This window comes from Orycteropus afer, unplaced genomic scaffold, assembly GCF_000298275.1.
Source record: "Orycteropus afer afer isolate SDZICR_OR568_19922 unplaced genomic scaffold, OryAfe1.0 scaffold00161, whole genome shotgun sequence".
NCBI classification, from domain to species: domain Eukaryota; kingdom Metazoa; phylum Chordata; class Mammalia; order Tubulidentata; family Orycteropodidae; genus Orycteropus; species Orycteropus afer.
In genome coordinates, this window is record NW_006921748.1 from 6,228,777 (window position 1) to 6,254,998 (window position 26,222).

The following is a 26,222-nucleotide window of genomic DNA, read 5'->3' on the forward strand; positions in this document are numbered from 1 at the left end:
GGTGATTCTTCTTTGTTTCCAACTTTTGCATTCCAGTCACCAGTGATAATTAACACATCCTGATTGCATGTTTGGTCAATTTCAGACTGTAGAGCTGATAAAATTCTTCAATATCCTCATCTTTGGCTTTGGTGGTTGGGGCATAAATTTGGATAACTGTCATATTAAAGGGTCTTCCTTGTAGGCACATGGATATTATCCTATCACTGACAGCATTGTATTTCAGGACAGATGTTGATATAATAGTTATATAATATATAATAGTTCCTAGTCATAACAACAATAAGTTGAATGAATGAATAAGCCATATTTAAGAATGATAGAATGATAGAAAGAAAAAGTATTCATAGAAAGAAAGCTAAATACCATTTGATCTAAGCTATTTACTTAAGAAATGGGGGAAAACGAATCTCAGAAAAATTAAATATTTTGTGTAATAGTACATGATTTAATTATGGTTGACATGGGAAAATATATTTAATATATTTTGATAGATTGTTGTTGTTTTTAGATGCCATTGAGTCATCTCTGACTCATAGCGACCCTACGTGCAACAGAACGAAACACTGCCTGATCTTGTGCCAACCTTACAATTCCTGCTGTACCTGAACCCATCTTTGCAGCCACGGTCTCAGTCCATCTCTTTGAGGGCTTTCCCCTTTTTAACTGACTGCCCACTTTACCAAGCATGACATCTTTCTCCAGGAAATAGTCCCTTCTGACAACATGACCAAAGTAGGTCAGATGGAGTCTGGCCATTCTCACTTCTAAGAAACATTCTGGCTGCACTTCTTCCAGGACAGATTTGTTAGTTCTTTTGTCAGTAAATGATATTTTCAGTATTCTTCGCCAATACCACAATCAAAAACATCAACTCTTCTTCAGTCGTCCTTGTTCATTGTCCAGCTCTCACATGCATATGAGGCAATTGAAAATACCATGTCCTGCACCTTGCACACCTTAGTCTTCAAAGAGACACTTTTTGCTCTTCAGCATGTTAAAGAGGTATTTTGCAGCACTTTTGCCTAGTGCAATACATCATCTGACGTATTGACTGCTGCTTCCATTGGTGGTGTTTGTGGAAAGAAGTAATATAAAATATTTGACAACTTCAATCTTTTCTCCACTTATTGTGATGCTGCTTATTGGTCCAGTTGTGAGGATTTTTGTTTTCTTTATCTAGAGATGTAATCTGTACTGCAGCCTGTTGTCTTTAATCTTCATCAGTAAGTGCTTCAAGTCATCCTCATTTTCAGCAAGCAAAGCTTGTCATCTGCATATTGCAGGTTGTTAATGAGTCTTCTTCCAATCCTGATGCCATGTTCTTCTTCATATATCCAGCTTTTTGGATTTTTGCTCAGTGTAGAGATTAAATAAATATGGTGAAAGGATATAACCCTGATGCACTCCCTTCTTGATTTTAAACCATGCAGTATCCCTTTCTTCTGTTAGAATGACAGGCTCCTCATCTATGTATGTTTCCTCATAATCACAATTAAATGTTCTGGAATTCCCATTCTTCTCAATACTATGCACAATTTGTTATAATCCACAAAATCGAATGTTTTTGCATAGTCAATACAACACAAGTAAACATCTTTCTGGTATTCTTTCTTTTCAGTCAAGATCCATCTCACATCATTTTTGGAAGTTTTCTGTCAATATACTGCTACAACCATTTTAAAATCATTTTCAGCAAGATTTTACTTGAGTATGATCCTAATGATATTGTTTGATAATTTCCACATTCTGTGGGATCACCTTTCTTTGGAATGGGTACAAATATGGATCTCTTCCAGTCAGTTGGCAAAGTGGCTGTCTTCTAAATTTCTTGGCATAGACATTTAAGTGCCTCCAGCATGGCATTTGTTTGCTGAAATATCTCAATGGGTATTCCATCAATTCCTGAGCTTTGTTTTTTCCCACTTCCTTCAGTGCAGCTTTGACTTCTTCCTTTAATACCATCAGTTCTTGATCATATGCCACCTCCTGAAATGGATGAACATTGACTAGTTCTTTTTGTTACAGTAACTGTGTATTTCTTCCATCTTCTTTTGATATTTCCTGCATCTTTCAATATTTTGTCCATAGAATCTTTCAATATTTCAACTTGAGACTTGGATTTTTTCTATGGTTCTTTCAGCTTGAGAAACACCGAGTGTGTTCTTCCCTTTTGGTTTTCTAACTCCTGGTCCTTGAACATTTCATTATAATAGAATTTGTCTTCTTGAGCTGCCTTTTGAAATCTTTTCTTCAACTCTTTTGTCATTTCTTCCATATGCTTTAGCTACTCTCCATTCAAGGCAAAGTTTCAGAGTCTCTTCTGACATCCATTGTGGTCTTTTCTTCCTTTCTTGTCTTTAGAATGACCTTTTGTTTTGTTCATGGATGATATTATTGATGTCATCCCACAGTTCCTCTGGTTTCCAGTAATTGGTGTTCAGTGCATCAAATCTATTCTTTAGATGGTCTCTACATTCATGAGGGATATAATCAATGTCTTATTTTGGTTATTGTGGACTTCTTCTATTTTTCTTCACCTTCACCATGAATTTGCATATGAGCAGTTGATAGTCTGTTCCACAGTCAGCTCCTGCCTTGTTTTGGTTGAAGATATTGATCATCTCCATTCTTTTGCCACAAATGTAGTTGATCTGATTCCTGTGTACTCCGTCTGGTGAAGTCCACATGTGTAGTTGTCATTTATGTTTTTGAAAACAGTTATTTGCAATGAATAAGTTGTTGGTCTTACACAATTCCATCATGTGATATCCAGTGTTATTTCTATCACCAAGGTCATATTTTCCAACTACTGGTGATTCTTCTTTATGTCCAACTTTTGCATTCCAATCACCAGTGATAATCAACACACCTTGATTGCATATATAGTCAATTTCAGACTTCAGTAGTTGGTAAAAATTTTTAATTTTTGCATCTTTGGCTTTTATGGTTGGTGTATAAATTTGAATAATAGTAGTATTAACTGGTCCCCCTTGTAGGCATATGGATATTATTCTATTATTGACAGAATTGTGCTTCGAGATAGATCTTGAAACATTCTTTGTGATGATGAATGTCATGCCATTTCTCTTCAATTGATCATTCCTGGCATAATAGATAATATGGTTGTCTGATTCAAAATGGCCAAAACCAGTCCATTTCAGCTCATTAATCCCTAGGATATCAAACTCTATGTATTCCATTTCATTTTGACAACTTCCCATTTTCCTAGATTCATACTTATATCACCCATATCCTGATTATTAATGGATGTTTGCAGCTGTTTCTTCTCATTTTGAGTCATGTCACATCAGCAAATAGAGGTCTTGAAAGCATTAGCCCATCTTCATTATTAAAGTCGACTCTACTATGAGGAGGCAGCTCCTTCCCAGTTCTACTTTGAGTGACTTCCAACCTGAGGGGCTCATCTTCCAGCACTACACTGGACAATGTTTCAGGGTTATTCACAAAGTTTTCTTGTAGTATATCAGACAGTGTTTCACTACTATTCATAAGGTTTTCACTGACCAATTCTTTGAGAAGTGGATGGCCCCATCCTTCTTCTGAGTCTGTCTTGGTCTTGAACTCCACTGAAACCTGTCCACCATGAGTGACCCTGCTGGTGTTTGAAATGCCAGTGGCAAAACCTCCAGCCCCACAGCAGTATGCAATATCTATCTATTGATACATAGATAGGTAGATATAGATAGATGATCTGTAAGGACCCATGGTGACATATCAGCAAAGCATTTGGCTTCTAACCAAAAGTTCAATGGTTCAAACACAACTACCATTCTTCAGGAGAAAAGACTTGGCCATCTGCCCCATTAAAGATTAAGAAATCCTATGGGACAGTTCGGGAGTTCTGGTAGCATAGTGCCTAAGTCACTTGACTGCTAACCAGAAGATTGGTGGTTCAAACCCACCAGTCACTCCTCAGAAGGAAGATGGGGCAATCTACTTCTATAGTGATACTGCCTCAGAAACCCAAGTAAGGGTCGCTGTGAGTCGGATCCGACTCGAGGGCACATAACAACAACAACAACAACAACATGGGAGAGTTCTACTCTGTCTTATAATATTGCAGTGAGTCAGAATCCATTTGACAGCACACAATAACACATAAATAATAATAATAATAAAACAAACTTACTACCATTGAGTCAATTCCAAATCATAGTGACTCCCATTGGGTTTCCGAGGCAGTAAATCTTTATAGAAGTAGATTGTTCCATCTTCCTTCCACAGAGCAGCTGCTGAATTTGAACTGCCAACCTTCTGGTTAGTAGTAAAATTCCTGAGGCATTATAAGTATATGTCAAATATAAGTCAAATGCCCTAAGTATTTATTTCCTCTTTATTGACTGCTTATTCTTAACTAAGGAGATCTGGTGCTGTAGCAGTGAAGTCATTTTGTTGCTAACCAGAAAGTAGGCAGCTGGAACCCATGACCTCTCTGTGGAAGTTGAGGAAGTCTGCTTTCATAAAGATTTATAGACTTGGAAACCCGGTGAAAGTTGCTATGAGATGGAATCAACTTGATAGTGTGTTTGATTTTTTTAGTTATTCTTAATCAGATTTCTTCATTATATATTCATACAGTAGTTACAGCAAGTGGTTTGGGCTGAACTTACTAATTCCATGATTCACAAAGATGCCAGAGAGTATGTAATATTTTATTCATTCATAATGGAACAAGTAAGAAGGAGAGCCTCCAGGCAGGAAGTGGCAGGCAGGGTAGCCAATCAGAACAGGTAGGGGGAAGGCTAGAAAGTGAGTGGAGTGGTTTGGAACAACTAAAAGAGATGAACTTGTCTATCAGTTTGTCATACTGTAGTGGCTTTCATGTTGTTGTGAGGTTAAAGGCTGTGCCACCAGTGTTTCAAACACAAGCAGGGTTGCCCATGGTGGATGAGTTTAAGCGGAGCTTCCAGAGTGAGACAGACTCAGAAGAAGGAAGAGGCCATCCATTTCTCAAAGAATTGGCCAGTGAAAACCTTATAAATAGCAGTGAAACACTGTCTGATATATTACTGGAAAACTTTATGAATAGCCCTGAAACATTAATACAGTGCCAGAAGATGAGCCCCTCAGGTCAGAAGGCACTCAAAATATGACTTGGAAAGAGCTGCCTCATCAGAGTAGATATGACCTTAATGACACGGATAAGCCATAGCTTTTGGGACCTCCATTTGTTGATGTGGCACTACTCAAAATGAGAAGAAATAGCTGCAAACTTACATTAATAATCAGAACATGAATATAGTATGAATATAAGAAAATTGGAAGTTGTCAAAAATGAAACAGAATGCATAAAGATTGATATCCTAGGTATTAATGAGCTGAAATGGACTGGTTTGGGCCAGTTTGAATCAGACAACCATATGACCAAGAATGACAAATTGAAGAGGTACACCATAGCATTCATCATCACAAAGAATGTTTCAAGATCTGTCCTGAAGTACAATTCTCTCAGTGATAGGATAATATATCCTATAAGAAAGGCCAATTAGTCCTACTATTATTCAAATTTATGCATAAACCACCAAAGCCAAGGATGAGGAAATTTACCAACTACTGCAGTCTGAAATTGACTGAACATGCAATCAAGATGTGCTGATTATCATTGGAGATTGGAATGCAAAAGTTGAAAACAAAGAAGAATCCCTGCTATTTGGAAAATTTGTCCTTGTGATATAAATAACACTGGAGACTGCATGATAGAATTGTGCAAGGCCAACAACTTATTCATTGCAAATACCTTTTTCAACAACACAAACAGTAGCTATACATGTGGACTTCTCTAGATGGAGTACACAGAAATCAAATTGATTGCATCTCTAACAAGAGGCCATGGAAAACCTCAACATCTTCAGCCAAAACATGGCCAGGAGCTGACTGTGGAATAGACCATCAACTGCTCATATGCAAATTCAACTTGAAGCTGAGGACAATTAAAAGAAGTACATGAGAGCCAAAATATAGCCTTGACTATATATTTCCTGAATTTAGAGAATCTAAAGAATAGATTTGATACATTGAATGTCAATAACCAAAAACCAGAGGAATTGTGGCATGACATCAAGAACCTCATCCACGAAGAAAGCAAATGGTCATTAAAGAGACAGGAATGGAAGAAACAAACAAAATGGATGTCAGAAGAGACTGAAAATTTTCCTTGAATGAGGAGCAGCTAAAGTAAATGGAAGAAATGACAAGATAAAAGAACAGAAGAGAAGATTTCAAAGGGCAGCTCAAGAAGACAAAATCAATTATAGTGAAATGTGCAAAGACATGGAGTTGGAAAGCCAAATGGGAAGAATACACTCAGTGTTTCTCAAGTTGAAAGAACTAAAGAAAAAATTACACAGACAACTAAAAAGAATTGGTAGATGTTCATCCATTTCAAGAGGTGATATATGATCAAGAACTGATGGTTTTGAAGGAAGAAGTTGAAGCTGCACTGAAGGAAGTGGCGAAAAACAAGGCTCCAGGAATTGACAGAATACCTATTGAGATGTTTCAACAAACTGATGCCACTCTGGAGGCACTCACTTGGCTATGCCAAGAGATTTGGAAGATAGTTACCTGACCAACTGACTGGAAGAGATATATATTTGTACCAATTTAAAAGAAAGGTAATCCCACAGAATGTGGAAATTATCAAACAATATCATTAATATCACACATAAGTAAAATCTTACTGAAGATAATTAAAAAATGGTTGCAGCAGTATATTGACATAGAACTTACAGAAATGCAAGCTGGATTCAGAAGAGGACATGGAATGGGGGATATCATTGCTGATGTGAGATGGGCACATAACAACAACCCCATCATAATGTTGCTTATTGGTACCATTTGTGAATACTTTTGTTTCCTTTATGTTGAGGTGTAATCCATACTGAAAGCTGTAGTCTGATCTTCATCAGTACGTGCTTTAAATCTACTAGCTTTCAGTCAGCAAGGTTGTGTCTGCATATTAATGTTAATGAGTCTTTCTCCAATCCTACCAAACCAAAACCAAAATCACTGCTGTGGAGTCAGATTGAACTCATAGCGACCTCTTCTTGGGTTTCCAAGCCAATGTCACTATGGAAGTAGATTGCCCAACCTTCCTTTCAAGGAGTGGCCAGTGGGTTTGAACCAACAGCCTTCTGGTTAGCAGTCAAATGCCTTAGGCACTATGTCACCAGAGCTCCCTCTCCAATTCTAATGCTACATTTTCCTTCATATATTCCAGCTTCTTGGATTATTTGTTCACCATACAGATGAATAACTATGGTGAAAAGATAGAACACTGACATCGACCTTTCCTGACATTAATCCATGCTCTGTTCAAACAACTGTCTATTTGTTTATGTACATGTTCCTCATGAGCACAATTAAGTTGTTCTGGAATATCATTCTTTCCAATGTTATCTCTCTCTCTCTCTCTCTCTCTCTCTCTCTTATGATCCACATAGTGAAATGTGTTTGAGTGGTTGATAAAACATAGATAAACATCTTTCTGATGTTCTTTGCTTTCAGCCAAGATCCATATGACATCAGCAATGATATTTCTCATTCTGTGTTCCTTGTGAATTTGGCTGGAATTTCTGGCAATTCCCTGTTGTTGTACTGTTGCAACCATTTTAAAATTATTGTCAGCAAAATTTACTTGTGTGTGATACTAATAATATTGTTCAATAATTTCTACATTCTGTTGGATCACATTTCTTTGGAATGTGCACAGTATGGATCTCTTCTATAGATTGGGTCGGGAATAGGTCCTCTTTTAAGAGCAAGGAAAGACTTTTCAGCAGAGGAAGGGACTGTATACTCTGAGGTGGAGTTATCCCAAATATGGAGCAGAATTCTGAGAGCATTGTCACTATCCAAAGGTATGGTCCTTTCTTGCACGTTTTAAAGGAAGTCCCCTTTATTGTCCTTCCTTCAATGACAATAGTGAGTCAAAAGTCTGTGAAGAGATATTTTGCATTTTTAAAACTGAGCAATCATATTGCCAGACAGATGAAGGGTTGCTAAAGGAGCAAGGAGGCCACATCTTCTGACCTCTCTAACCTCACAAAAGGAGGACAGAATCACCAGCAGCAGTCCAAGGCCTATTCCTGTGAGGCCAGACATTCTGCCTCCCTCCAGCCCTTTCACCAGCCCTGACACCAACCTTTCCTCCCACAGCACCCACCACCTCTCTGCTGGGTTCGCTAATTCACTGCAGTGGCCACACTGAACTCACCTGGGGTTTATTAGGGAAGCAACAGGCTACAATTGAAGTTCAGGAACATGTTCTGTCTCTCTCAGCCTGCTGTCTCTCAGCAAAAGGTCTTTCTTAGTCTCTCTCTCAGCAGTGTGTCTCTCATTGCCTCTCTCCCAACAGTGTGTGTTTCTCGGTATCTCTTTCTCAGCAACATGTGTCTCTCAGGAGCGTGTTTTTCTCAGCAGCACATCTTTCTCAGCCAGCAGTCAGAGAGATTCCTTCTGCTCTAGGCAGGCTCCTTTTGAGCCTGGTAGAGTGGCCAAACTAACCAGCCATACTATCAGAATTCTAAACACCTGAGAGAGCGCAAACTTCCCAGAACATAGCTTTTTGCCACTTTCAATAGAAATATCCCAGTTGGATAACGTTAACCATCAGGAGCTCCTCAGTTGCTCACAGCAAATTCCATCATGGAGTTTACAAAGATTTATGGCTAGAAAAGCCAGACCAGGTGATATACTGTACTGCAGACCAACCTCTGGTTTTTCTAGACACTATCCCTTTTATACTTCAAAAATTAACATTCCTTCACCATCAGTTTAAGAATAACTACACCCATGAAAGTGTGTAAGCCAGACACTTCATGCCTTTTTCTCCTCCCCATTTTAAATAGCCAATTTCTAATTTGCCCATACCTATCAAACCAGTACTCTGAGGAGACAAGCATGGTCCTTTTTCTGTGGAGAATCTTCTGTTCTGCTTGGAAACTTGAGGCATCTGCATCCATAAACAAGCAAAGTCCAGCCCAGTGCAAGCCATCAAATTGCAACAACTTAACACCATCTCAGTGTCAAATATCTTCCTCTTCATTTGGTCGGATTCTGGTTCAGCTCAGCCTTAGCCATCCCAGCTAGGTCATGGGTACCAGCTGCCAAGTTTGAGAGTCACACTCTTCCCTTCATTTCAGACCACCTAGCACCTTCTCTCACATCCTCACTCTGCAGAGACTATTTCAATGCCCGTAGGCTCACAACTCATTGCACTTCAGACCAGCTAGCCCTTCCTCTCATTCCCAATCACCATAACCTAGGTTAAAGAGTACAAAACTCAGCCCATTTCTTCTGTGTTTCACTTCCTCCATTTCCACTCAGGTGGACCCAGGTGGTCACAAGCAAGCAGCATACAAGCCTATTGCTCACTGGCTTCCTTTAACTTTCAGTCCTGGAAGGGATTTCTCTCATGGACCATGATTTACCTGCCTTAGTGCACCCAAAATCTATCTGCTTGCTCAAAATTCAAAAAAACCAAGTAGTCTTTTTTTTTTTTTTCCTCTTAGGTCCTTATTCAAATGCAAATCTTCTGTTCTCTCAGTAGTACTGAGTGGGGCTCAGCTTTTATACTTTAGCTCCCTATACTCTACACACAGGGTTTGAAACCAAAGCCTGTGTTTCTTCTGGGCAAATTCTATTTCCCCTTTTAATATACTCAATCAAGTATTGGCTGAAGGCAGACTTACACACTCTGTTATCCATACCGCATAATCATTTCTAATATATAAGCAGGCAAGGGAACATTCAATATCCCTAGTGCATTCAGATAAATGCATAAGCCAAAACACATAATCTTTTGTAAGACATTCTAGTTTCATCTTTTCTCCTTGATTACCATCCCATTCTATGTATATGACCTTGGGCCTTTGGCTGGATGTAACCAAAAAACCTAGCCTCTGAATCAATTTTCTTCTTTAATAGATAACATCAACCAATGAAGTCACCTAATAATCCAAAGCTTCACTTCCCAGGCCCCTTCCTTCTTACAAAGGTCCATGCTTCTATGAAACTGGAGCCACTGCAATGAATCCCACTGCTTCTGACACCAACTGCTAAAGGGGCAAGGAGGCCACATCTTAAGACCTCTTCTAACCCCACAACAGGAGGGCAGAATCACTATCAGCAGCCCAAGGCCTACTCCTGTGAGGCCAGACATTCTGCCTCCCTCCAACCCTTTCACCAGCCCTGACACCAACCTTTCCTCCAGAAGCACCCACCACTTCTCTGCTGGGTTCGATAATTTACTGTAGTGGCCATACAACAGATTATGTGGTTTATTAGGGAAGCAACAGGCTACAATTGAAGTTCAGGAACACGTTCAGTCTCTATCAGTCCACGGTCTTTCAGCCAAATGTCTTTCTCAGTCTCTCTCAGCAATGCATGTCTTTCAGTGTCTCTCTTTTTCAGCAGCACGTGTCTCTCAGGAGCGTGTTCTTCTCAGCAGCAAGTCTTTTTCAGCCAGCAGTCAGAGAGATTCCTTCTGACTCTAGGCAGGCTCCTTTTGAGCCTGGCAGAGTGGCCAAACTAACCAACCATAACATCAGAATTCTAAGCACCTGAGAGACAGTGAACTTTCCAGAACATTGCTTTTTGCCACTCTCAACAGAAATACCCCAGGTGGAAAATGTTAACCATCAGGAGCTCCACAGTTGCTCACAGCAAATTCCATCACGGAGTTTACAAAAACATATGGCTAGAAAAGCCATACCAGGTAATTTACTGCACCACAAGGGTCAAAAGGAAATATCTTCTGCATCCATTGACAAAGCAGTTAACCTCTCTTTGGCACACACTGTGCTATTATAGGGCAAAAAGAGCATCCTCTGGAAGTGGAGCACGCAGGCAAGGGATGGACTTTCCAAACGGAGGATACTTTCTGGAGGAAATTTCAAGAAAGAAGCACTGGGAAAACACAGGGGATTCCAAAAAGACTGTGCAAATTTTATCAAGTGAACACCCTGTAGAGGATGATGTCTGATCAGAGAATTCCTATGGCCCAACCTGAATGCTCCCTGGAGAAGATGGGCATGTCTGGTCCTCACAATTATAGCCATGAGCAGAGGTACACTCTCCTGAGCTTGGCCTCTGGCTGTAACAATGGGCTCTTCAACAGGACTCAAAAGCCCAGTCACTTTCTCCTACTGAGAGCGTGAGTCAACCTACATGTCTGTCTATCCATCCCTTTGCTATCTGTTGAGCATCCCTTGATCTTTGTTAAGTTTAGCTCAATGGTCTTTACTTTACTGAAGACCAGGCATAGGACCTGCACAAGAAATATAGAAAATGTAACATTTGCCTTTGATGTGTATAAAAAGATAGGTAGATAGGTAGATAGATGATAGATAGATAGATAGATAGATAGATAGATAGATAGATAGATAGACAGATCTGTTCCAATCACTTGGCATGCAGCAGTCTCACAAATTTCTTGGCATAGGTGAATGAGTACTTCTAGCATTACATTCATTTGTTGAAACATCTCAATTATTATTCTGTCAATTCCTGGAGGCTTGCTTTTTTTTTGCCAATGTTTTCAGTACAGCTTGGACATCTTCCTTCAATATCACTGGTTCTTGATCATATGTTACCTCCTGAAATTGTTGAATGTCAACCAATTCTTTTTGGTATAGTGACTTTTATGATTTCCTTCTTTTGATGCTTCTTGCATAGTTCCATATTTTGCCCATGGAATACTTCAATACTGCAACTTCAGGCTTGAATTTTTCTTCAGTTCTTTCAGCTTGAGAAATACCAACTATGACTGGTCTTTCAGTCAAAACATCATTGATAAAAGTCATAAAACAAACAGCAAGCATTACTTACCACTGATAAATAATCCAGTATAATTCCCTGTCTTCAGGGATGGCTTTTATAGGAAGTAATATGGTCATTTTGCTGTAGGATTTGAGGAATTACTCATCGGAACTGTGCTGGAAACCCTCCAGCTTTGGCTTTTAGAAACCACGTGACCTTGGATAAGCCAGTTACCTTTTCTGAGCTTCAGTGTCTTTATTTGTAAACCAAGAGAATTGAAACATGTGACTGCTAAAGAAAGCTCCTTCTAATTTTTAATATTCAAGCATATGGTCACTTACCTGGATATTAAGTGGAAACATTTGTGAGCTTGACTGGAGAATTTCTTAGAAAAGTTCTGTTTGTACAGTGACCCAGCAGTAATTTTAGGTACAGAGATCTGGCATTCTACACCACAAAAAATGAAACACTTTATGAAATGCTTTGAATTAATAGCAAGCAATAAGCTGAAAAATTAATGATGAAGTCGTTGAATAATATACTGATTTTCAGCTATTTCCATTAGAAGTATACCTTGAAGAATCTTCAAGATCATTTTACTCAATGAATTTATGCCAAGTATAAATAAAAGAAAAATTCTGCTTTAATGTGGCAGGTTTAGTCTTGAAATTTCCAAGTTTCTGCTAAAAATATAAATCATAAATATAAATAGTCTGTTCTATGTATTACACTCGTGAGTGATTGGATACTTAAAGCATGGTTTAAAAAGGAATACCAATTGTGAATGGAAGCTGAAAACATAATATGATTAAAGGTGGTATGATGGGGGTGAAATGTGACACCTTCATCCTCAGTTTTTAATCTACATTATATTTTTAAATATGTGCATGTATAAAACTGTAAGGTCTTCAAGGTCAGGGGCTGCAATGATGCTATTTATTTTGTATCCCTATATATTAATCTAGTGTTGAAAACCTATGGATGATGAATTAATCTTGTTGAGGTTGTGAGACACACACACACACAATCTCATCAAGTTGAATCTTACATACACAGAATTTCTTATGACATTATGATTGGATTCTGTTACTTTTATAGATTTCATACAGTTTATCATACAGCTCTATTTTTGTTTTCCCTGTGTCAACAGAAACTCATTCTAAAAATATCCTATGATATGATCATCTTGGAGAAGTATATCTTTTAATTGCATACTTTTTGCCTTCTTTAGCAGAAAACTTAAACATAATTTATAATTTCTTTATAATTCGATAATGTAATTTATGAATATCTATTATTGCACTGACTACAGGAATGTCTGCCTTTTTATCAAATGATCTCAGACTTAAATGCTTGTATAATATTAGTTTTGTGTTTCATGGTGTATTTGAAAATTATTTTCTCTTGTTACCAAATTATTATTTTATTATAAAATATATAGTTATCTTTTTATTTCACCCTAAAAATATTTGCTTCTATATACTCATTGCTTTTGGAATATTGGGCAAAAATCTTAAACTGAAAAAATAAGCAATGAGCTTCCTATATCTGAATCTAATATCAAACAAATTCAAAATAAGAGCCTGATGATCTTCCTTGTGAATTACAATTTTCTTTTTTACCTTCTTTTTATGTACATTTTAACTACTCAGAATTCTTTTTGTTTGGTTTCTAGTTTGTAGTCTTGTTTTGTATAGTGGCTGTGTTCTTGGTTTACATATTTGAATTAAAGATAGTTTTATAATCATGTTTTAGAGTCACCTTACTGAAGAAGGAAGGAGCTCTAGTGGTATGTGGATAAGGCATTTGGCTGCTAACTAAAAGCTCAATGGTTCAAACCTACCAGCCACTCTGTGGAAGACAGATGAGACAGTCTGTTTCTGTAAAGATTGACAGCCTTGGAAATCCAATGGAGTTGTATGAGTCACAATCAACTTGATGGCAATGAGTTTGGTTTTTTGGGTTTAATGAATAAGGAGGAGCATTAGTTTATTTTTGGCTAAGATAACTATGTAAATTACCATCCAGACTGAGTCACATTTGAGAATGAAAGACAGTGCTAAAGAAAATAATTAAAAAGCATTATTTGATCTAAAGCAGATACAAACCATAACTTAATTGGAAAATCAGGATTCTGGGCCATCTTATTTATAATAGATGTTAAAAATGAATTATTTTCATGTTTATCAGTTCCACTACCATGGATCATTATGGCATCATCCCATTTCTCCAAGAACAAAGACTTGTATGAACCTGTATCAGTTCAGGACATTAATCTGTGTGTGAACATATTCTGTTTCCTCACATTTAGAGCTGGATTGAATTTATGCTTATAACAACAGTTTGCACTTTAATTCATTCAGTATTTTTAAATGCTTTTAGATTTTTTTTTATTTTCTTTTTTCCTTATAATTACTGATTATATGTTAAGCCCTTATTATTGTTGTTGTTGTTGTTGTTATTTGCCATCGAGTCAGCCCCGACTCCTAGCGACCCCTCCTTGAGTTTCCGAGGCAGTTATCACTATGGAAGTAGGATTGCCCAACCTTCCTTCCGAGGAGTGGCTGGTGAGCCCTTATTATAGTATATATTATATATGCTATATTATATAATAACTCCTTTTAGAGTAAACTCATTTCTTAAAATGTGTCTTATTGTTAGATGGTCTATGTGATAACTGCATGAAACAATTTGAGAAGTACCTGAAAGGAACCCATATTTTAAGGTTATAGTTATAAGAGAAATATGTTGGATATTAAAAGTCTAGTATTGGTTAATACTGGTACTACATGAAAAGAATTGGGAGCTCTGGTGGTCTAGTGTCTAAGGCATTTGACTGCTAACCAGAAGGCTGGAGGTTCAAACCCACCAGCAACTTCCCAGAAGGAGGGTTGGGCAATCTACTTCCATAGTTGTACCACCTCGAAAACCCAAGAAGTGGTCGCTATGAGTCAGATTTGACTCCACAGCAGTGGTTACATTGCATTGTTTACATTGAAGGGCAACAGAGAGCTCTATAACCCCTCACAATATCTGTAATTGAAGACAACTCTTGTCAAATTAAGGAGCCATGGAGGCATAATTATTAAGTATTCACCTGCCATATGCAGCAGTTCTACTCTGTCCTATAGGGTCATTATGAATCAGAATCAACGGCAACTGATTTATTTTCTTTTGTTCTCATAAAATTGAAGATTGGAGGTGTTCCTAAAGTCCACCTTCTCATGGATTTCCATCCTGATGTGATCTTCCTTTCATTTACCCTCTATAGATAAGTTCTAAAAATCTCCCAAGCCCACTGTTGTCAGGTTAATTCTGACTCATAGCAATCTGGTAGGACAGAGTAGAATTGCTCCATAGGATTTCCAAAGCTGTACATGTTTATGGAAACAGACTACCACATCTTTTTCTGATGGAGCAGCTGCTGGGATCAAAGCACTGACCTTCCAGTTAGTATCCGAGTGCTTATGCACTGCTCCATCAGGGCTCCTTGTAGATGGTTGTTGCTGTTGTCAGGTGTCATCAAGTCAGTTCTGATTCATAGATCCTGTGTACAACACAATGAAACATCGCCCCATTCTGCACCATACTCACAATCACCGCTGTGCTTGAGCCTATTGTTGTAGCCACTTTGCCAATTAATAACAAGTGAGGAGCTGTCTAAACAACACTCTAATAGGATCTCTGGAATTTCTCAGACCATTATGTCAAGTTTGGGAACAATTCTAACCCAAATTCTTTTGTCTTGGACCCTAAAATTTAAACAACTATTTGTGGCATAAGATGATTCCCAAAGAAGGGATCATGGACTAAAAACTTCCCTGTAGGGACTAGTCACTGCTGTGGAGTTGATTTAGACTCATAGCAACCCCTGCTTGGGTTTCTGAGGTGGTATCTTTATGGAAGTAGATTGACCCATCTTCTTCTGAGGAGTTGCTGGTGGATTTGAACCACCAGCCTTCTGGTTAGCAGTCAAATGCCTTAGGCACTACACCACTAGAACTCCTGTAAGGATTTGTCCCACCACTTGCCTGTCAGTTTGTCATACTGTGGTGGCTTGAATGTTGCTGGGTGTTTGACACTATGATCCCAGTATTTCAAATAGCAGCAGGATCACCCAGTGTAGACAGGTTTCAGAGGAGCTTCCAGACACACAGACTAAAAAGGACCTCATATTATCTGGAATAGTGTTAAAAGATGAGCTGCTCAGGTTGAAAGATACTCGAAATACAATGGGGAAAGGGCAACCTCCAAAAATTTGAGTCAATCTTAATGACATAGTTGAAGTCAAGCTTTTAGGACCTTCATTTGCTGTTGTGGCAGGACTCAAAATGAGAAGAAAAAAAAACCCTGCAAAAATGCTGTAATAATCAGAATGTGGAATGCACAATGTATGAATCTAGGAAAATTGGAAGTTGTCAAAAATTATATGAAATGAATAAAGATTGGTATCTTAGGCATTAGTGAGCTGAAATGAACTGGTGATGGCCATTTTGAATCACACAATCCTATGGTCTACTATGCTGAGAATGTCAAAGAAAAATGCCATCACATTCATTGTCAAAAGAACATTTCCTGAAGCATAACACTGTCAGTAATAAGGTAATATCCATATGCCTCCAAAGAAGACCAGTTAACATCATCATTATTCAAATTTATGCAATAACCACTAATGTGAAAGATGAAGAGATTAAAGATTTTAACCAACTTCTACAGTCTAAATTTGATAAACATACAGTCAAAATGCACTGATAATTTTACTAATGATAGGATTGTGAAAGTTGGAAAGAAAGAAGAAAGATCAGTAGTTGCAAAACATGGCCTTGGTGATAGAAATAATGCCAGAGATTGCATGACAGAATTTTGCAAGATCAATGAATTATTCATTGCAAATACCATTTTTCAACAACAGAAAGAGTTACTATATACTTAGACTTTCCTGGATGGAATACAGAGGAATCAAATTGACTATAACTGTGGAAAAAGACAATGGAGGAGCTCAATATCACATGTCAGAACAGGGCCAGGGACTGACTGCAGAATAGACCATTACCTGATAACATGCATGTTCAAATGGAAGTGGAAGAAAACAAGTACAAGTCCACAAAAGCCAAAGTACAATCTTGAGCATATCTGACCTGAATTTAAAGACCATCTCAAGAATATATTTGATACATTGAATGCTAATAACTGAAGACCAAAGAATTGTGGGGTGACATTAGGGACATCATATATGGAGAAAGCCAAAGATCATTACAAAATGGAAAGAAAGAAAAGACTAAAATTGATGTAATAAGAAAGTTGAAACTTGGTGTTAAACGTAGGATACTTAAAGCAAATGAAAGAAATGATGAAGTAAAATAGCTGAACAGAAGATTTCCAAGGGTGGCTTGAGAAGACAAATTAAGAATTGTGATGGAATATGCAAAACTTGAAGTTACAAAACTAAAAGTGAAGAATACATTTAGGCTTTTTCAAGTTGAAACCTCAAGAGAAAATTCAAAACCTTAGTTGCAATATTGAAGTATTCTATGGGCAAAATATTGAACAATGCAGGAAGCATCAAAAGAAGATGGAAGAGTACTCAGAGTCACTGTGCCAAAAAGACTTGGTTGATGTTCAACCATTTCAGGATATAGCATATGATCAAGAATTGATGATATTGAAGGAAGAAGTCTGAGCTGCACAGAAGGTATTGGTGAAAAACAAGTCTCCAGGAATTAACAGAATACAAATTGAGATGTTTCAGCAAATGGATGGACTGCTGGAAGTACTTGTCTATGCCAAGAGATTGGAAAGACAGAGATCAGGTCAATAGACTGGGAGAGATCCATGTTTGTGCTCATTCCAAAGAAAAGTGATCCAAAAGTTTGTGGAAATTATTGAATCATTAATATCATACAAATAAAATTGTGCTAAAGATAATTTAAAAACAATTGCAGCAGTACACCAACAGGAAACTCCTGGAAATTCAAGCCAGATTCAGAACAGCACATGAAAAGAAGGATATCATTTCAGATGTCAGATGGATCTTGGCTGAAAGCTAAGAATAACAGGAAGATATTTACCTGCATTTTATTAACTATCCAAAGGCATTTGACTGTGTGGATCATAACAAATTATGAATAACATTGTAAAGAATTGGAATTCCAGAACACCTGATTTCTCATGATGATTCTCTTTATACTGAGCAAGACACAGTATAAACAAAACAAGGGGGTACTGTGTAGTTTACAATCAGCAAAGTTGTGTGTCCTCTAATCATGCTTATTCAGTATGCATGTTGAGCAAACAATCTGAAAAATTGGACTATAGGAAGAAGACCACTGTATCAGGAATGAGAGAAAACTCTTTAACAACCTGCGATATGCAGATAACACAAACCTGCTTATTGAACACAAATCAAAAATCTCAAACGCACTGCCATTGAATCAATTCCAACTCATAGCAGTCCTCATTGGGGTTTCAAGGCTGAAATTTTTACAGAAGTAGATTGCCTCATTTCCCTCCTGTGGAGCACCTGGTGGGTTTGTATTGCCAGGTTACTGATTAGCAACCAAAGCAAAGACTTAAAACACTTACTAAACCAAAAAAGAAAAGAAAAAAAAATTTCTGCAATCGAGTCGGTTTCGACTCACAGAGACCACTGTTGGGATACCAAAGTGGTAAATCTTTGCAAAAGCTGGACAATGAGTAAGGACGACCAAAGAAAACTGATGCCTTTGAATTATGGTGTTGGTGAAAAATATTGAATACACGATGGACTGCGGGAAAAATGAACAAATCTGTCTTAGAAGAAGGGTAGCCAGAATGCTCCTTAGAAGTGAAGATAGCAGGACTTCATCTCATGTACTTTGGCTACGTTAGCAGTAGTAGATCGCCCAACCTTCCTTCTGCAGAGTGGCTGGTGGATTTGAACCGCCAACCTTCTGGTGAGCAGTTAAATGCCTTACGCACCACACCACCGGAGCTCCTTAAAGCTCTTACTGATGAAGATCAAAGATTACAGTCTTCAAAATGGATTACATCACAACATAGAGAAAGCAAAATTCCTCACAATTATAAGCAACAATTAGCAACAACATGATAAGTGGAGAAAAGATTAACATTGTCAACCAAATCAATGCAACCACTGCAGTGGAGTAGATCTGACTCATAGAGACCACTCCTGGAGTTTCTGAGGCAGTATCACTATGGAAGTAGATTGCCCAACCTTCCTTCCAAGGAGTGGCTGGTGGGTTTGAACCACCAGCCTTCTGGTTAGCAGTCAGATGGCTTCGGCACTGCACCACTAGAGTTCCCATTTTATTTGTATCCACAATTAACACCCATAGAAGCAGCAGTCAAGATATCAAATGATAGATTGTATTGTGTGAATCTGCTGCAAAAGACCTCTTTAAAGTGTTAAAAAGCAAAGACTGTTCCAACTCATAGTGACTCTATGTTCAACCAAAAATTTGCCTAGTCTCGTGTCATCCTCACAGTTGTTGCTATGCTTGAGCCCATTCTTGTAGTCACTGTGCCAATCCATGACAATACAGAGCTTCCTCTTTTTTGCTGATGCGGTACTTTGCCAAGCAGAATGATCTCCAGGGACAGGTCACACCTGATAACCTAGCCAAACTACATGAGATGAAGTCTTGCTATCTCATTTCCAAGCATTCTGGCTACCCTTCTTCCAAGATAGATTGTTTCATTCTTCTTGTAGTCCATTGTATATTCAATATTCTTCACCAACACATAACACAAAAGCATCAATTTTCTTTGGTCATCCTTATTCATTTTCCAGCTTTGGCATGCATACGAGTCAATTGGAAACATTATGGCTTGGGTCAGACACACTTTATTCCTCAAAGTGGCATCTTTGCTTGTTAAAGCGGTCTTTTGCAGCAGTTTAGCCCAATGCAATATGTCATTTGATTTCTTGATGGCTGTTTCCATGGGTGTTGATTGATTGTGGATTCAAGTAAAATGAAATCCTTGACAACATCAATCTTTTCTCCATTTATCATGATGTTGCTTTTTGTTGCGTATAGTTGTGAGGATTTTTGTTTTCTTTATGTTGAGGTGTAATCCTTACTGAAGGCTGTAATCTTACATATTTATCAGTAAGTACTTGCAGTCCTCTTTGCTTTCATCAAGCAAAGTTGTGTCATCTGCATATCACAGCTTGTTAATGAGTCTTCTTCCTTTCCTGATGCCATGTTCTTCATGTAGTCCAGTTTCTCAGATAATTTGCTCAGCATGCAGAATGAATAATTATGGTGAAAGTATACAACACTGATTTTGAACCACGAAATATCTTCTTATTCCATTGGAACAAGTGCTCTTTGTTTATGTACAGATTCCACATGAGCACAATTAACTGTTCCAGAATTCCTATTCTTTACAATGTTATATGTGACTGTTATGATCCACATAGCTGAATCATTTGTGTAGTTAAAAAAAAAACAAAGATAAACATCTTTCTGGTGTTCTCTATTTTTAGCTAAGATCCTTCTGATTTCAGTAATCTATCTATCTATCTTGCTCTATACATTTTGGTAGCATTTTTCTTAATTGTATTTAAAATTAAGAAAAAGAAATATTGTCTTATATTTCACTCAGGTTTAAGTTTGCTGTATTTATTATGCCAGGACCAAAAAAAAAAAAATACTTTAGGAATCTAAGGCACCTAATACCAAAATGTGTATCCTTTTTTCATATATTTAACACAATTTGCTAAAATTTTTAATTTGCTGTCCGTTCACTGTCCCAAACTTCAATCATTTTGTGGAGAAGGACTAGTTTTTGCTTTGTTTTGCATTTCCTAGACCTAGGACATCTTTGGTATACACTGTATACACTGAAAGTGTGAGTGAAGATGTAGATGAATTCTACCAGGGTCAATAATTTTTGTGTTGCGTTTAATAAACCACATAATTTCTAAGACTCTTAAATTATTCAACTATAACATAAATAAGGTAATTTCAAGAGACCGACTTGGTATTAATAGGTGTAAAAAATATATGTAGAAATATTGCAGCTCATTAAAAAAAAAACTTTCCAATAATTAATGTTTTCAAATTATTATAATTGTTAGTTTCCAGAAGCAGAGCTTCTGAACAATGGAAGTGGTCAAACACAAGCTAACTGAACACACAAAGACAGTACTTTCCAACCCAAGACTGACTGATGCCCCCATTTTTTTTTTTTCCCATGGAGTTAGTTTGGCTCTGCGAGGCTTTGTGTACACATAAACACTAGATATATTTTGACTTGACCTGAATGACAATATTGTCTTCAATGAGGCAGTCATTTTGCATAACACTTTACTCCGATTTTACATGATGATAATAATAATACCTTTCCTATTTACCTCCTGGGTTTGTTGTGAGGATAATAAATTTCAACACATGTTGAAAAGCAATAGAGCCTAAACAAAACAAGGTGGTATTATGAAAAGCATTTCAATAGCGTTATCTCCTGTATCCTACAGACATATAAGATCTGTGAAATTTTCTGTACAGACCATCTCCTGCATGTGAGTTTAATAGTTTGGAAGCCAACAAGCTACCATCTGTTTAGCCTGATGTACTGTAGTTTGGCCACAGTTAAGACTTGCTTAGATAAATATTTAGTAGCATTAAAATTTAGTTACCTTATTTTTTATTGCATATTTGTAAATTTCTCATTGTTTCTAGAGTGAATATCTGAAAATTTATCTCTTATTCCTTCCCACTTTTTCCATAAATAGCTAATACTTTTCATCTCCAGTCACACTGAACTACTAAACTCTCCATTAAGATATTGTGTCAATTCATTATTGCTACAATAATGCTTCCTTATTAACTAGCTCCAAAATAGGGCTTAAAGCTACCAACATTCAAGATTTTTCTAGTTCACAAGTCTATGGGCTGCCTGAGGCAGATCAGCTTTAGAGTATAGGTGAGATGGGCTTGGCTAAAGCCTTTGGGTTATGTTTAGGTCTGCTCTTCATTATAAGAACAAGGGACACCTGGGGCATGCTCTTCTCTTGAACACAAGTACCATCAACACCTCTTAAATCTTTGACTCAGAACTAACAGGCTGTTTCAGCAGCCTACATGCCATTGCCCAATACTACAATATGGCCAAGCCCACAGGCCATCTAGTCAGTTCCAAGTCACAGCAACTCTGTGTACCACAGGATGAAGCATTGTCCAGTACTGCACCATCCTCACAATCACAGTTATGTTTGAGGTAATTGTTTCAGCCACTGTGTCAATTAAGGTAGGAGCTCTTGTGGCATAGTGCCTAAGGTATTTGACTGCTAACCAGAAGGCTGACGGTTCAAACCCACCACCCACTTCTCAGAAGGTAGGTTTGGCAATCTACTTCCGTAGTGATACTGCCTGAGAAACCCAAGGAGAGGTCGCCATAAGTCAGGTCCGACTCCACAGCACATAACAACAATAACAGAAGTCAGCTTTTATCTGTGTCCTTTTCCAGTTTCTCTGTCTTCCCCACAAGAGGTAACCACTAAGTTACTAATTTTATCAAAATGTATCATGTTTTGAGTCACAAAGAACATCCCACATATGTCAAATAGTAGGTCTCCCAAAGAGCACATTCCTTACAAATAGATTAGGAATGGATAAAAACATTATGAACGACATGTGCATATGAAAAGGATGTCTATACTCTTATTGACTGGAATATTCTATTTAAGCTAAATGTATTTTTCAAATCTTCAACAATTGTACTATGTTCTGATCCAACATTTATTGAGAGGGATGTATTAAAATTTCCCACTACATATGATTTGAGTTTTATAAATTTCTCTTTATAATTCTTTCCTTTTGTTTTAAATAATAAAATTAAATTTTTAAAAAGTATTTTACTACCTTACTGAACCTTGACACTGTAGATATTCCTCTTTTAAACCAAACATAAGCCAAAACCAAAAAACCAAACTCACTGCCATCCAGTCAATTCCTACTCATAAATCATAAAACCCCTTTGTGTTTCTGAGGCTGTAAATCTTTATGGAAGTAGATTGCCCCATCTTCCTTCTGTGGAGTGTCTGGTGAATCTGAACCTCAAACTTTTTTGTTAGCAGTCAAATGTCTTGAGCAACATAGCACCAGAGCTCCTTGATAAATATAGTCTCAAAACAACCACCCACCACCACCACCACCAACAACAACAACAAAAAAAACTCACTGACTCTTAATGACCCCAATTGGATTTCCAAGGCCGTAAATTTTTATGGAAACAGACTGCAATCATCTTTCTTCCATGGAGCAACTGGTCACATCTACCTTTTTGTTAGGAGTCAAATGCCTTAACCACTACCAGAGCTCCAAACATAGGTTAGGTTTATTATTTGCATCAGTATGACACTGACAATGCTTCCCTTCTATAGAAGAGATAGATCCATTTCCATTTATTGTGATTCCTGGTATATTTATATATTATATTCATCTTTACCTTGTTTTGTTTTAAAATTATTATTTGTTTCTTTCTCTTCTGCCTTGTACTGGTTTAATAGTTTTCAATTAATTCCTCCATTTTCTGTCTAGTAGTTAGTAAGTTATATGGTCTATCCAAACAAAAAAGCCAAACTCACTGCCATCAAGTCAGATCTAACTCATAACGACCTCTCCTTGGGTTTCCAAGGCGGTATCACTACAGAAGTAGATTGCCCAATCTTCCTTCTGAGGAGTGGCTTGGTGGGTTTGAACCACCAGCCTTCTGGTTAGGAGTCAAATGCCTTAGACATTAGTACACCACAGCTGCTATATGGTCTATGTTGTTGTTGTTGTTATACGCCGGCGAGTCAGCACGACTCATAGTGACCCCTCCTTGGGTTTCCCAGGCAGTATCACTACTGAAGTAGATTGCCCAACCTAACCTAAATTAATATATATATTTAACATGGCTATTTTTAATGTATAAATAAGATCTCTATAATCCTTCCAAAAAAAAGAGACTTTTAGTGTTTTGACACTGATGTCTTTGCTTTATTTTACTTATAATTTGTTAGTATTTTAGTTTTATCATTATTTTAATAATTTATATATTATTAACAATATATTAACATTAGTAATTATTAATATTATTAATATCACCATTATTATATTAATGTAACATGCTATATCAATATAATATTAATATAATTATACTATTGCAATTATATTATTAAAATTACAACCTTAAAGTAAAATGTAATATTAATACATCAATATATTCTTAATAATTAATATATTATACCCCATTAATTTTTTATTCTTCTCCCTCTTTTTCTTCTTCCTCTTATTTTTCTTGTCCTCCTCCTCTTCCTATAGTCACCATCATCAGCAGCACCGATATAATTATTTTATACAATCAATATTTATTCAAATTTACACATATAGTCACAAATTTCTTTTTCTACTCATGCCCCTCTCTTTCACTTCTTATGTCTGGATTCATTTCCTTTTTTCTTAAAGTGTATCTTTTAATAAAGCTTTAAATTTATATTCATTAATGTTGTTATGTTGTTGTTTGCCGTCGAGTCGGCCCCAACTCATAATAGTACCGATTTAATCTCTGCCTCAAAATATATTCATTTTGTCAATCTTTATTGATCTTTTAGCTGGGAACACTACACTAAAATGATAAAAAAAAAATTCTTAGCACTGTGATGACATTTTTATGTTATTTTTTATTTCTTATTATTTTTACATTATCATTTTTTTCTTACATACAAATGAAACTGTAGATTTATTTTACAAAAGTGAAAACCTGTATCAGTTTTTCAGCTTTCCAGACCATCAGATCATGATAAATCTGATGACACCTATTCCATTTAACACTCTCTCTAGCTTTGACTCCATGTGTAAACTTTTTTTCATATTCAACTAAAATTCTTTATAACAATCATTATCATCTATGACAGAGTTTTACACACATTCAAGGAAGAAGAATAAACTATTTTATTCATTTCCTTGTTGCATGATAATATTATATCTATACTGTGTATTTTTTGTATTTGGAAAATTACGTACATATTGAAATATTCTGGTTGGCAAGAAGTCACATTTTCCAGCCAATGATACCAGAGTTATTTCCTTATACAATTCCTGAATGTTATTGAAAACTCAGTCTTCTGATTACAGAGTGAAACTCACCTTCTACATTGTACTAAGTGTATTTGAGATTAAAGCATAAACTGGCACCACGATTGGAGAGGTCTAAGCAAATCCCCTACCTGACCAGCAGTGTCCAAGATGTCCAAATAAGCTGGTTCATTGTCAATCCTAACCTGGGTCTTGTAAGCATCTTCTGAAAAACATAAGAAAAAGTTTCCATTTAAATATATTCCACATAAAATACGTGATCACATTTTAGATTTTGTAACAAAAAAGAATTTCTAATTAAGTTATTAAATAAGATAAGTAGACATTCTACCTATGCAGAGTGTATAGAGTAAGAAGAATATAACCCTGAGAAATGCTGATAGTTAAGAAGAAGATATAGAAAACGGAAATGGAGTTCTTGCTGAGGTGGAGCTTAATGTGAAGTCAGGTAGATTTCACAACCAGACAGGGACCTTTCATTAGGAGGATTTTGGGATCTGAGGTTCACAGTTATGTTGCCTACCTCTTCCCACGGAAGAAATGTATTCAATCTTTCTGAATCATGCACTTCAAAATTGCATCCTTTCTCCTTTAATAATAAAAAGTATACATATTAAAGAAACCCAATTGTAATATTTTATGTCAAAATCAAACGAGAAAGTAGTTGAAACAGAAACGTTCCTATTCTGAGAGTTTTTAACTGTTGTAATTCTATTTAATAGAGAATAATTTTGAAGTATTGTGCTAGTACAAATTCAGAGCATTCTCTACCAGGAACAATGTTAATATATTGAATCCATGAGTAACAATAGACCTAAAGAGAGAAAGAAGTAAAAATAAGATCAATTAATGAGATGCTGATAAGGCCTGGCACAGAGCAGTTAATAACATGGGCAAGGAGGGAGGGAATAAAGACTTGTGAAGGGAAATAGAATATTGAGAGTTAGGTTGTGAAGATGAGTGAAAGTTAGGAGTTCCTGGAAGGAGAAAATAATTAAGCAGTTGAGTACTGAACAAAGAGTTGACAGTTCAAATTCACTCAGAGGCACCTCGGAACCAAGGCCTGCAGCCATCTTCTTCTAAAAGACCACAGTCTGGAAAACCCCACAGTTCTAGTCCACACACTGATTTGTCATGAGTCTGAGTTGACTGGACAACAACTTAGAACATGCTCCTTAATTGACATTATTTGCAATATTTGAAAACATTTCAATTTTGAGAATGTATCTTCCCCAAGTCTATGATAAAGAAGGAATAAAGCAGGCTGAGAAGAGCCGGGAATGTATTGGGATGAGCAGGATCTTATAAGTTTGCAATTTAACTAGTGAGGCTTTGCAACGTTAGATGGTTTTATGG

The 26,222-nt window shown here is 37.0% G+C and overlaps 1 protein-coding gene across 1 annotated transcript in view; it reads right to left on the bottom strand.

The window, feature by feature from the left end:
* Positions 1 to 26,222, bottom strand: part of RIT2 (Ras like without CAAX 2) — a 530,470-nt gene that overhangs the window by 341,902 nt on the left and 162,346 nt on the right. The window contains exon 3 of the mRNA XM_007946441.2: positions 24,998 to 25,071. Within this exon, the coding sequence (XP_007944632.1) occupies positions 24,998 to 25,071 (74 nt within the window). The remainder of the gene's footprint in view (positions 1 to 24,997; positions 25,072 to 26,222) is intronic.